Source organism: Astatotilapia calliptera, chromosome 13 (genome assembly GCF_964374335.1).
Source record: "Astatotilapia calliptera chromosome 13, fAstCal68.1, whole genome shotgun sequence".
NCBI lineage: Eukaryota > Metazoa > Chordata > Actinopteri > Cichliformes > Cichlidae > Astatotilapia > Astatotilapia calliptera.
In genome coordinates this window covers 26,785,062-26,799,348 of record NC_137434.1, presented here as the reverse complement: position 1 = coordinate 26,799,348, position 14,287 = coordinate 26,785,062, and the positions used below count along the sequence as shown (strand labels likewise).

Genomic DNA, 14,287 nt, shown 5'->3' with positions numbered 1-14,287 from the left:
TAGGATCAAAACAATTAACAAAACACAACCACGGCAGTCCTTTGTTGTTGAAAAACTCTTTATTGGGCGTTCCAAGTGCAAATTTAATGACAAAAAGCATGGGTAGAAATCCATTTGATAAATTTAGGAAGGCAAAAACAAAACTACAAACGGAAAAGAAACAAGTATTACACATCAGGATGCGAGACACCATGTTGAGGATCTGGGACATTCTTTAAATATTTAACAGGCAGCCTCATATTTTGAAGTTATACACATATTTCACCAGCATGTAAAAATACCAAAAACGGTTTGTTGATATTGGAAGCATTAAGCTAACCACAAGTCAGTAAGATGCTACAGCTACCAGTTTTTTCCCCAACTTTGTAAAACAATCAGATGAAGGGAAATAACGGGATTAAAAAATTTTTTTAAATTCAAGTGATACTCTACGTGTCATGACAGGAGACTTGAAATTCACAAAGTGTTCTCTCCTTAACATTTGACCAAGGTTTAGCCAAAAATATTCTTGCCTCTGGATTCTTTGGGCTGTCCCAATCCTACCAGCCAACTTTTGGCAAAACTATTTTCCCCACGTCATCAGGGTGTGTCTCTGGGACCCAACCTGTGCAACACAGGTGATGCAGGACATTTACATTTGCATAGACACTCACCATTTCTCCTGGTTCCACCTAATAACACAACAAGCCAAAAGAAGAATTAATTCCCATCCCTTAAGCTATACAGCTAGGACTTAGAATAATGGCACCAGGTACCTACTGTGAACATTTAGAATGAACGTAAACACCGAGACATAAACTCTTTCAATATTTTATGATCTAATGTGTACCGAAACAGAATCAAGGAATACACTTAAATAGCTGTGAACACAATGGCAATAAAAGGTTAAGTGAGTACATTTTTAAAAAAAAATGTCTGATTTACTAATAAAAACACTGTATAGCCAAATAAATAAAATAAAAATATAACTCAGTGCAAATGACGACGTGAAGTAGAGACGAAGCAAAGCAATGGATTTGGCAAATTATAATCCTAACTGAGTAAAACCATTGGCAATGAAAACATACAGATAAACTGGCAGCTTAAGCTCAAAGTCGTTTGTTTCTTCTGCTTGCTATACAGAAGTTTATTCAGCAATTTTTTCATTGTTATCAGCTAATAAATATTAATGTTATAACTAAGCTAATAACAGTTTTTGACAGGCAATATCTTGCAGACATTGATTAAAAGTAAGAGCTTAGTTTAAATGTATTCTGCACAAAGATGGCAAGGAAAAATAAAGTCAACATGTTTCCTCTGGTTAATCTAATTTTCCAGATTTGATGGCCAGTTTGTTTCAATCCAGCCACAAAATAAGAGAACACACACACACACACACACACACACACACACACACACACACACACACACACACACACACGCAGATTATAAAGGAAATAAGAGTAATGAGAGTCATGTTACCCGTTTCCATCAGCATCAGAAAAGTGGTGAATACCATACCAATTGGTAGAGCACAGATTCTTTAGCGTAACAGTTGAAGTTAAACATTATTTAAATTCATTCTCTCAGCCTCTTTAAAAAAAAAAAAAAAAAAGAAAAAAAAAAGTGAGAATGAGTCTTTTCCCCCCCACTTTCAGTGAACATACTACAGCTAATTGTTTCTGTAATAAGCATCCTTCCTTTCCTTGATGCAATATTAGCCACACTCTGGTTTATTCCCCTCATTCAGCATTCAGTTTCAGTACTTTTGCTTCCAATAGATTTAAATGCAACTAACTGCTCATATCTCATTATTGGCAGTCTGGGACAAAGATCCAGTAATATAATGAAAACAAAAGAGAAACAAAAAGCATTACAATGTATGGGAATAAAAGCATACATGCATCAGCATTGGCTAAACATCACTATAACAGACGGTATCCAAAGAGATAAATGTTTTTTTATTGTCAGCCTGAAATATAGGATCAGGGACTTAAAATGGAAGATGAAAAAGCCACAGCAGCAGCAGCCTGAAACCTAACAGCATACTTGTATGCACATACTGTAAACACAACAGAAGCTGTTCTGATTCACAACAGGTTTATCCTGAGATGGACTTCATGTGTTATGCATGTCAGTGTTTGGATAGTGTAGGAAAATCCAGTGTTTCCCACACTGGATAAGGAGTGTTTGTGTTGACCTTTCGCTACAACTATCTGACATTCTCACCCACTTCAGGAAGTCATTTTAATCAGCAGTAATCCTCTTTTTAACGTCATTTCATCTGAGGAAAAACAATGTGTGAACCAGCAGTTCTATCTAAAACACTTTTTCTTATCAAAACCATACAGCATCCAACTACATTAACCCTAAAAGGACCTTAGAGTGTAAATCGTTACTTTAAGTTAGTCAGTGCACCTACAGAGCAATATCACCAATCAACCAACTACACAACAGAGAAATAGCCTTAAAATTCAAACTACAACCCTCAATCTGACTCCTTCCCAGTCATCGGATCAAACTCATGACCAAGATATGTTGGCATCATTTTTGGCAATACTGTTGGACAATTTCACTAATAAATATAAATAATGATGATGGTAATCCTTGTCCATCAATGCTGCTTTTAAATATCAATAACTATCCTGGCTATTACCATCACCTTCTGCCTGGACAGAACAATCACATCCTTGTGGACCTTTTCTGGCCTCTTAGAAACTACAATGGCTGAGCTCCTGTCTCACAGGGGCTGCTGCGACTCTGCTCTGGTTTATCCTCGGCCACCTCTTCCTGAACAATTTCTTCTTCTTCTTCTTCTTTCTCTTCCTCCTTCTGCTGCAGCTGATCCTGCTCCTCTAATGGGCACTCGCTGTCTACTTCTTTAGTGATTCCTTCACAATCTCCCATCTCCTTCTCATCTGAGGAGAAAACATGCAAGGAAGAAAGGTATATAACCACGAAGCAAAAAGATAACAGAAGGGAGGCGTGAGAAAGAGCAAGCTTTGGGGTAACGTGAAGAGTTTGCAGTACAACGAATGATTGGTTTCTTGGATCAAGTGGTAAAGGAAATTAGCAGCATTCCTGTTGTTAAGGTTAACATTCTGTAAGCTTACAAGAGTTTACAAGAGTTCTACAAACAGATTTTGGAAGTAGCAAGCAATGTAAGGAGCTTTACTAACACACCCAGAAACCTCTCCTCTTCCATAAATTAAAGGGCCAGGAAGATCAACATCAGAGGCTATGGTATACGAATCTACATCTCAAGTACATGTTATTACATTTTAGGGATGAAAATGAAAAACGCTGTGATGTATAATGATTCATTTAGTGATGGGCAAATCCACTTGAGTTCTAGAAAAAAAGAAGAAGAAAGAAATCTGATGGTGTAAATTCTGTCAATTACACAGAAATGTATTGTAGAACTAGACTGTGGCAAAAGGAAGATTTGATTCCTGTTTGTGGAGGATTTATAGTTCATGTGGAGATTGGCAATGATTACATGATACAGCACATCTCCTGACATAAGTGCAGAGTAAATAAATTTAGGTCACATTTTCCAATGGGGTGACTGAAAGCACCTACCAGTCCTTGGATATTTGAGCAATTTAAAATTGCCCCAAAAATGTATATTAATGTTATTCGAGCTGAATGGGAATTAAATCAGGAACAATGGCATGGGGTTTTTTTTCCGATCATTTTCACGTTTCTACATGGACTCCAAAGCAAAAATTACTTAGTTAAGAAGAAGGTCTAAATATTTTACACACTCAATGAATACCAAACCTGGGTCAAATAAGTCAGATCAAAGTCATGTTGTTTAAATGTATAATCTATAAGGATAATTTCAGCTCAAGAAGGATAATTTCAGCTCAAGAAATACAGGATCAGTGGATCAGCAGAAGCATAAAAATGTCACATTATATTTTTTATTTATCTATTTATTTTGTTTTGCAGTCTGGCTTTAAAATTTCTTTAAGGCAGGATAAAATCCATTTATGACTCTTATCGGGCCCAGGTCTGGTGACATCCATCACCAGCTAACACCCATCATTGCTTTAGTCTGATTACTGGTAGCAGTTTGGGATTGGCTGCATTCTACAGTGTTATGAATTCTACAGCAAAGAAAGATGGACCCATCTGGCGATAATCAAATCAGTTCAAATTATGCCAGTTCGCACAGCGCAGGGAGAAAAGGGGCAGGGAAACCTGGACTCCGCAGAGGTCGAGTCTCTGGTCTCTGTTGGATCTTGAAACTGTGGACCAAATTCCACGGAGCTGGAGCTTTTGCTAGAAGCAAAATCATACCATTAAACCCACCGATCACAGGAAATGTACTGTGAAACTTGCACGAATGCAGCTTTTGATCAACTGTTGACTGAAATACATGCTGAACTGCTTCTGCTTCTACTTGGTGCAGAGAAGTTTCTTGCCCAACTACCTCATGAACAGAAACTGCAAAACATGTAGCCTAGAAATTCTGTTCAATTAGTTCGACTGTGCAGTTTCATGAGCACTGAGCAAGAAAGCGGTTACAGGAAACTCATTCCATCTTGCTCATTGGAATTATATTTCTTGATTTTACAATCACGGTGTATTCCCCTTAAATAAAAAGTGGTGACAATCGAAGTGTGCCCGTGTGCTGCCTCATCTGACTTGTTGCTCACTAAAAAGCTTTAAAAAGGATTAAGGTTGAAAAAAATCAAAGATAAAAAAAATGAAGAAGGTCAACCGGCACATTGCAGCGAAGCATTTAAAACAGGTGTTAGGACATGGAAGAAATAGCCAAGATGTACAGGAGAGTCTAAGTGTAAGACTGCATACGGGGTGCCATTTGTACCAAAATTATTGACACTGTGTAGTTAGGAGTGTGTGTTCTCTCTGTCATGTCATTCATTGCCCCACCAGAAAAGGTGGAACATCTCCTATCTATACTTTTGTTAAAAAAAGTTCGATTAAGTCTTGTTCAGTTGGACTGTGGCCTTGTATTAAAACTTTAAATGGTTAAAAATCTGACACTGACTTTGCTCAATGCTCTAGAAAAAAAAACTCATTGAAATTTGAGATCAGGATCACAAATTACAATTCAGTGTCAATTTTCAAAGAAAATGCAACAAATCCAAACTATAACACAAATGTGTGGTTGTCAAAATCATGTTGTCACCAACTACAGTTCAACAACATTCACAGCTAAACACACTTTTGGCATAAATGGAACCTCATAACTGTGTGCCCATTCTCTTAGATTTAAATACAAACCAACCTATGGTTACATTCAGACTAAATTTTCTTTTTTTTTTTTTAAACTTAGGTATTCATTAAAAACAAACAAACAATGATTTCTGTTCTGATAAGTGAACTAGAACAGTCTTGGCACTGGTCATAACATTTAGTTTTTGCTTGGTTAGAGTTTAGCATGTTAGGTGAGAGCGACACAACTGTGTCATTTGTGTGATGAGTGTTCCGGTACCTCCAGAAGGTGGCGCGCTCTCCTCTGTATCTGTCCCAGAACGTGGTGATGGCCCAGGTGAACGTGACTCAGCCCGCAGCCTCTTTTCAAAGTTGAACTCTGGAAGTCGGGGGGCCTGAGGACGAGTCTTCCTGGCTGGATTCATAAAGTAGCAATACGCGCAACGAAATGCTGCAGGGAGGAGGAGAGAGAAAGGAAAACACACACAAAAAAGAATTGGCGATTAGATTGCTTAAATTCTGTACACATATCCGTGAATGTCCAGATTTTCATCAATTTGTGGACTGTACCATTTACGTGTTGTACATATAAAGATGGTTTCAGAACCATGAAAACCTATTTATCATGGAAACACTTTATCCAGGAATCTGAGCTTTCAGTGAGCTGTTGAGAAGTCAAGACAGTTTTATTGTTTACGTTGCTAATCTTCCAATCACTTCTGTCTTACCTAAAAAACATCTTCAAAAATGCAGTAGTGCATTTCTGAGCTTACCTAGATATTCAAACTCTTCTTTCAGAGCCATGCCATTATGAGAAAAACACTGCTGGCAGATCAGCGCGTATCTATAAGAAACAAGACAGGACAGAGAAAAATATAGAGGCAAAGAGAATAATGATCGCTGCATTCCAGGAGCTATTCAATGAAAAAAAATACACCTCAAAAACCTGCCTCATCTTTTTCAGTTCATGATTTCCCATGATGTTTTTTCTCCAAATGGTATAACTCCAACAGACAAACATAGTGAATACTATAAGTGCAGCTGAAGAGCAAACAGGTGTGAGTTCATTATAAACTATTTCAGGCGGGATAACTTCCCACAGCACTCTATCTGGAGAAGCAGCTAACCTGGCATGCACCACCTGGTTTTATTTATGTTTTATAGTTTCTGTTGTAACTACATTTTTTAAAAACACATTTACCATACAAATAATAGATAAAATGAGCAGCCTAGCTTTTCACCCTTGTGTAATTTTTTGCTATGGTGTTCATTTCCATGCAGATCATTCAGGTACAAGCTGCAGAGCTCAAAGAATAATGTAATGTTGCCTTTACCATGAGTGAATGCATTTATTTTGATTCTATATTATAGTACAGTTCAATACATGGCAGTGTTGGGCTGACATTGACTGCCCAACACTTCCTGTAGAGCCTAATCCATCAGTTTGAAATAAGACAATTCTACAAAGGGCTGTAAATTCAAAAAAGGATCGTCACCTGTTCTGTGGTCCATCCCCTACCAGATACTCAATGACTCTGTCCAGAGCTCCCCTGTCTTTGGGCAAGATGGGTCTAGCTAACGGAGGACCTGGAGGGTGCATACCTGTAAATAAGTCCACACATGGAAATTAATACAGACTCACATTACAAATACACTGTTTTGTAAGTTTAAAAAAACAGATTGGGTTAAAAACAAAAAAACAAAAAAAAACAGATTGTGGGCTTTTTGCCAGCCTCAAAACAATATAAATGGTATAAACACTAAGAGTGGTGATGTCCAAATTACTACCTTGAAAAGTTAGGAGAAATCAGGCACTGCAGAAGTTCTTGTTTGCCATGCATAGATGCCTGATTTCAAGCTAAGATGCTCTTAAAGACATTACCTAGCATTGGGGAGGAGGGAGTCCTCGGTACTGCGCCCTGTAAGACCGAAGCAGACAGAGCAGATCTGTCTGGTGGACCTCCTGGAGCTGAGAGAGGAACACGTTCTGTTGGAAGAGCGACACAAGAGATGGACACAAACTGGCATCTAAGAGAACTAAGTCAAAGGCAGCTGGCATTGCTGTTTACTACAGCTGCCTTTGACTTAGTTCTGTGCCTTTGACCTAAACCTTCATATAGATTTTGATGCTGAATATTCTTTTTACATGCATCACAAATGGGCACGGCATGAGATTTAAGAAATATTAGGATCGTTTATTATACTTAAAGTGTCTCATTTTGTCTGCTTACCCACAGGTGTGCCTGCTGGTCCCAGCAAGGGACGTGCTCCCGGTGGAGGAGTCATGACCATTGCATGCGGGGTGCCCATTGGCATCGGTCTCATTACCACCCCTCTCTGCCGAATCTCTGCCCAGGGGGAAGAAATTAATTGAAGCATTTGGTCCTTTCCAAACATAGGATTTGTTTATGCCATCACAGAAATCTCTCTCTCTCTTTTGAAGAGCTCCACTCTTCTGATCAGAAACTTTCCAAGTAAATCTAAGTAACACTGTACAGAATTATGGGGTACCTTGTCCTGGCCTGGGAGTCATCGGGGAACGCACTGGAGTTGACTCAAGTTCCTGCAGCAAAACAAAGCGGAGCAATGTGAAACAAAATAAAAATACAATACAAAAATAAACAGATAAAATAAACATCAAGTGAAAAGCTCTCACAGCTTTCTTCTTAGCCTCAGGATCAAAACGTTCCAGGATGAGCTTGGCATTTTTGTACGTTTCTGTCTCCATCACCTCCTCAAGCTGGAAAGACAAAAAAAGGGAAATCTAAGCTATAACATCCAGGCTCAACAGGATAAGAAATGTTGAAGTAACTCGAGGAATAAAAAAAATACTGATGGGGCCAGTGATACCCCTCAGCCTCCTAGTAAATACACTTATGGTATCAATTTCAAAACACTATGTTGCTTTGTTCTCGAGTTATTGCATTCACAAGATTTTCAGAAAACTTGAGCTTGAGGCTGAAGTCACTGAGATTCAAATTCATCTGAGATTTTAGCAGATACACATATTAAGCCTTAGGGGTAAAAAAAAAAAAAAAAAAAAAGGCCAGAATGATTTTCTTCTTGAAGATGCTTTCTGCTTCTCAAGGCGTGAAACTAAATAACATACAAAATAAAAGAACAGACCCAGCTCTGATACCACAGAGGGTTCGGAGATTGAGTGGAAATTTTAATCTGACATACCACTGCAATCCTGAAGAGAAATAAAAAAATAACTAAAAAAAACAAACAGACAAAACTGGGGGAAAACTTACAATTTTTCAATCACAGTTAAATAAAATAATAAAACTGGACGTGTAACACACAATTTTTCAGATCCAAATAACGAGATCTGACCAATCAGACCACTGTATTTGGCAATAAGCAGACTGTAGCTCAAAATACAAACCTGTAATGAATATACAAATTATAAAATAACTATTTTATCTAAGACACGCGGCTAAAAGCTGCTTCAGGTCCATCGGCTCTCTCAAATTATCTCTCTGCCTCTTCAGTCCTAACTCTGCCATCAACAAAAACAGGCCGCGAAAGCGACTGTGATACAGCTTCAACTCCTGGATTAAAAAATGAAATTCCCTCTGCTGCTGCCTTCTTATGAGAATTGAGAGTTGAACCCAAAATCTGTTTATTCCTTTTCTTCTTTAGAAGCATCAGGACCAGCTCATCGTCACTTAATACTAACTGTATTTTTTTCACAGTGCATATTTTGAGGACGAATTTCCAGCAAAAGCGCAATGCATTCATATGTGTTACACTACAAGTTCAAATGTGAAAAGTTTGTAATTTCAAACTGTTATTTTGCAGTGCATTCAGTGTGTAATGGCCTTTACAGTGAAAGACTGAATACTTACAATCTTTTTTTTGGCAGCCTTTAAATCTTCGAGTTTTTCACCTAAAAAGAAGAATGAATAACTTTAGTCAACTGGCATCATTTCCAATAAGCTCCTTTTTCCATCGACCCATGCTGTGGAAATAAAACACAGTTTAAATTATTATATGCTCAATTTGTGATTCTGCTAGTATCTTAACATATCTCAGGAACAAATTATGCTACTTTGTCTTTGTAGCATAAGCAGTATGTACTGTCAACAATAAGAGTGTGACTCGAGTCGCAAAGTTAGGTTGTAAGAAAACACATTTGTAAGCAAGGACAATCAAAATGAAATGCTTCAAATCATATAGTCAACAACCATTACTCCTCAAGCCATTTTTCAATAGGCCACTGCTCAGCAGGCCACTTTGCCTGAGCCTCCTTGTGCTCAACTATGAGTATGACCTAATTAATTATAGAAGGAGGCACAGCGCGAGCAGTAGGTAGACAGATTTGATCCAACCGAATTGTATCTTATGCGAGACAACTTCTAGCTTAATAGAAGCCTGAAAATAATATATGTGCTTTTGAGTTTAATGGACAGACAAGCAAAGGAAGACTGATAGATCACTTACTGTTTCTCTCAGTGCGTTTGGAGAAGAGAAAAATCAATAACTTTCTGATGAACCACACCCTGTTGAAGAGCCAGAAAGAAATGCAGAGAGAAGAATATTGTCTTCATCATCTTCGTCACATTCAGAAACCCTTTTCTCTCCTCACAATTTATGGAAAATAATAAGACCTAATATGAAGTGTATTTTTTACTTTGACACATTGAAAGTTATCTGTACCAGATAAAAACAAAGACAACGCTGTGAATTATTGTGAAAAGCAACAATGGCACTCACAGCACAGGGTATATGAAGAAAGGCAGGGCCATGGCTATTCTCTGCAACCAATGCTCGGGGAGGTAAAGACAGTAGACGATCAGGGAGATCAACAGGTAAAGGGCAGATGAGTAAAGTAGTAAACGGCCAACCCATAGCTGCAGACAGATACATACAAATATATCAACGAGAAAAAGAAAGGACAGCTCAAGAATACAACTATAGATCTTTAATGTTTTGCTGACATTACCTTTTGCAGACGCTGGTTTTTAGTTTTAAACTCTTCCAGCTCTTTAATCTCCTACAAGAGAAACATGGTAAAGATTATGTATACACTAAAAGAACTACTATGGAATGTACTCAGGTTTGTAGTTGTATTTGTTGTATGTTGGTGTTTCCAGGTGGCATACTACATCATATTTTTAGTAAACCTAAAATGGAATTGAAACATTGTGCAAATCCATAAAATCAGGTAAAAAATATACACAGTCAGTACCTTGTCCAGGTTCTCCAGCTGTTCAACTGTTGTTAGCTTTGCCTGGATTGCAGATAAAAGTCAGAAAATCACCATTAGCGTAATCAACTGATTTGCCAATAAAGACTCAATTTTGATTTATCAAGAGTTCATCTACAGAGGGGTCTGCAAAAAAAGCGAGATTAATGGTTTTATCATGCTATTTTGAGCTTTGAGTTTTCTGTCTCACAATAGTGTCTCTTGTTTTGCTAAATCACTGTAGCAACTTATGCTTAACACATAACCTGACTGGAGCCAGGTTATAGGTTATGACTAGAACAACATGTTTTAAGAGCAATGTAGATTTTCTGCTTGGGTAATATGGTTTATATGTAAAGCAGAACCCAGAAAGCCCACTTAAAAAAGTTGGTAAGTCCCATTGTGATATCCCTTACCTTTGACTGTGGTTTTAGGTTTTGAGAAGCCAGCAAAAAAATCCCGGCTTTGCTAAACTTCCTTCATAGTATACCCTTCTGATTAACTAAATATTTTAGTCAAAGGAAACTTAAAGCAAATGGGATGTTTGATTTTCTGAGTGAGAAAAACAATCAATACCTTCATTGTTGCCAAGTCTCTCATGCTGCCTGTCTGCTCCTCTTTCTTTCCCTTTGACTTGGTTACTATGTCTAAATATAGTGTATGAATTCACCTAGCTTGGGTGCTAAGCTCAATCTGTTCATAGTTATCAAACTGTCTCACAGTAGAGTCACACAAGGCAAAACTTTACTGAGAATCAGCATCCAGAGTTAGCATTCTATTTAATTATTCAAGGCTTGTGAAGTAAAAATAACGAGTTTGGCAAATATTAAATTTTATATATATATATATAAACACCCAGCACGCCCCTGCGGGCGGTTTATCCTTCAAGCTCGGGTCCTCTACCAGAGGCCTGGGAGCTTGAGGGTCCTGCGCAGTATCTTAGCTGTTCCCAGGACTGCGCTCTTCTGGACAGAGATCTCCGATGTTGTTCCTGGGATCTGCTGGAGCCACTCGCCTAGCTTGGGAGTCACCGCACCTAGTGCTCCGATTACCACGGGGACCACCGTTACCTTCACCCTCCACATCCTCTCGAGCTCTTCTCTGAGCCCTTGGTATTTCTCCAGCTTCTCGTGTTCCTTCTTCCTGATATTGCTGTCATTCGGAACCGCTACATCGATCACTACGGCCGTCTTCTTCTGTTTGTCTACCACCACTATGTCCGGTTGGTTAGCCACCACCATTTTGTCCGTCTGTATCTGGAAGTCCCACAGGATCTTAGCTCGGTCATTCTCCACCACCCTTGGGGGCATCTCCCATTTTGACCTCGGGACTTCCAGGTTATACTCGGCACAGATGTTCCTGTACACTATGCCGGCCACTTGGTTATGGCGTTCCATGTATGCCTTGCCTGCTAGCATCTTGCACCCTGCTGTTATGTGCTGGATTGTCTCTGGGGCATCTTTACACAGCCTGCACCTGGGGTCTTGCCTGGTGTGATAGACCCCAGCCTCTATGGATCTTGTGCTCAGAGCTTGTTCTTGTGCTGCCATGATTAGTGCCTCTGTGCTGTCTTTCAGTCCAGCTTTGTCCAGCCACTGGTAAGATTTCTGGATATCAGCCACCTCCTCTATCTGCCGGTGGTACATACCGTGCAGGGGCCTGTCCTTTTATATTTATATATATATATATATATATATTTATATATATATATATATATATATATATATGTGTGTGTGTGTGTGTGTGTGTGTGTGTTAAGTAATGAGTCAGTTAAGTTATTTTGAATGTAAGGAGTATGACTAGTGAGCTAAAAAAAATCTTTTAAACCATATTTTGGACAAAGTTGACAAGCTTTTTAAGTGTTTTTTGGGTTTTTTTGTGGATTGGGGTTAGACATTTGACTGGAAATTCAGTGCATGTGGTTCATTTCAAAATAATCACTTGGATTCAATCCAATACAATCAACTTTTTAAATGCCAGTCACTCTGTGATTTATCATAACCAAGAAAATTTCTCATCATGTTTTTATTCAAAATCCAGTTTTCATTTTGAATTTTTCTCTGTTTCATTTTCTTGTATTCAAACATGTTTTCTGTCAGTCACTTACCTTCCATCGAGATATTAGGGCCCCCATGTTTTTGAAACTACACAAGTCTCTGCTTTGATTTCTTTGGTTCACTAAGAAACACACAAACAACACGTTACAGGTAAACAAAGCACACGGTCTTTGCTGCAACAGTTACACAACTTTTGATGTTAAACTCCACGTTTGAGCCTGACCTAGACATTTATGCACTTACATCATAACAGTATTTAGGAAGCTGCCTACAAAATCACAGACAATGGCAACTCTTGTTGCAATGGATCTACGAACATAATCTCTCCCTATGGCTCCTTATACATGCAACAAGGTGGCTAAATATATCACTTTTCACTTTCTTATTTAAATTTTCAGAATCTCACCGGTTAAATGCAATGCATAGCAGTTGATTCAAGTTCCATCCTCTTCACTTTAAAATGGCCAGACCCTATAATGAGATGAGTCTAGCCGCGGCTAATGTCACCGCTGTCATTCCAGCTACAAATATTTCTGAAACTGGAAACAGTTTGTAGTTTCCAAACATGCACAGCAACATGAATAAAGCCCCAACTGTGCTGTATTTCCGCTGAGTACCTAGCTTGCTAGCTGACCTAGCTTTAAGAGTTGGGAGTCAAGTCCCTGGGCGGTCACAAGACATAACCGCTAATGATGCTGCCAAGATTTATAACTGGTATTTCCTAGCTATTTAAAGAAGATATTTCCTATTGACAGCAGCAGCAAACAATGATATAACTTGCTGTATTCCTGCTAACGTAAGGTAGTTATGGCTAGTATTAGCTGCTCATTTTACACTGCTGCAAATCAGCCACGGTAACCTAAATACTCAGAAGAAAGAAGAGCCTTAGAAAACTAAGCTTTAGCATGACCACTACTTTTTGGGGCATATACAGAACTCTGATCAAGAAAGTACGTAAACTGATGTACTAAGCTAGCTTCTATAATAACAACATACTGGTGCCGACATCAGCAGCAGGCACGCTGTGATAATAATATTCATCTTTACGTGGTCTTTTCAAATTAATACGTATTCGCAGAGGAAACTTACATTTACTCGATGTCTGGGTGTTTCTGTTCACTGACCATTCAGTAAAGTTCACGCAGAAACAAGAACATCTTGTCTGCTAATGCTACCTAAACTGACATTTCAACTGCCAACCAGAAAGAGAGTTTGGCGCGGTGTTGAGACGTAACGGAACGTATGTGACGTGGCTGGGCTGACCCATTTCCCAGAGTCCTGTGCGGTGTAGTCTTTTTCGTTTCATTTTGTGAAATTTATTTTTTATCTAACGTTATTAAACAATCTTTAAAAAAATTAAAAAAAACAGGACTAATGAAAACAAGAAAGGCAGATTGGTCCACAATAATTGAAAATTACATTAAAAACACAAGTTTAACATGTATATGGCTTGTATAGGATATGCTGGTGTACTTTCATGAAGTCATGGATGTGAACACTTTCTTGATAGTTTTCTGCGCTGCTAGTGTTTCAAAGTAGCATCTATTGCTTTTCACTTAACACTGGCTTTCCTTCCAGACCATTTCCATACATGCAGGTGTAGCTTCCAGCCATCTGGTCCATAGTATCTACACCTCCTTTGGTCTTGTTGTAGAATGTGATTAATTGTGTTTTTTCTCCTTTCTGGTATTTTCATCCACCATTTTGTTGTGATACATTGCGCTCAGATGTACAGCAGCTTTCTTTCTGACATATACAACTATATGGTAAGGCTGCGGGGTTTTTTCTGACCCACTTGTGCATTTAAAGGTTAACATATAATTTGGTTTCTCAGAGAAAAACATACATATCTATTAATGAATTTGATGCTACT

The 14,287-nt window shown here is 38.5% G+C and overlaps 1 protein-coding gene across 3 annotated transcripts; it reads right to left on the bottom strand.

Moving 5' to 3' along the window:
* Window positions 1-1,919: 1,919 nt before the first annotated feature.
* On the bottom strand, window positions 1,920-13,643 carry lnpk (lunapark, ER junction formation factor). 3 transcript variants are annotated; one of them, XM_080288214.1, is made up of 16 exons: window positions 13,504-13,643; window positions 12,465-12,535; window positions 10,361-10,402; window positions 10,115-10,165; window positions 9,886-10,022; window positions 9,613-9,671; window positions 9,018-9,058; window positions 7,823-7,906; window positions 7,678-7,729; window positions 7,398-7,514; window positions 7,049-7,153; window positions 6,663-6,768; window positions 5,940-6,010; window positions 5,447-5,617; window positions 4,186-4,266; window positions 1,920-2,897 (listed from the first exon to the last, which is right to left on the bottom strand). In XM_080288214.1, exons 2-16 carry the CDS (start codon window positions 12,489-12,491, stop codon window positions 2,698-2,700), a joined length of 1,344 nt encoding a protein of 447 aa, XP_080144340.1. In that variant the 5' UTR covers window positions 12,492-12,535; window positions 13,504-13,643; the 3' UTR covers window positions 1,920-2,697. The 3 variants fall into 3 exon arrangements, with proteins under 3 accessions (XP_080144340.1, XP_080144341.1, XP_026046219.1); XM_080288215.1 differs by having other exon boundaries at window positions 7,049-7,135; XM_026190434.2 differs by lacking the exon at window positions 4,186-4,266.
* Between the last annotated feature and the right edge of the window lie 644 nt (window positions 13,644-14,287).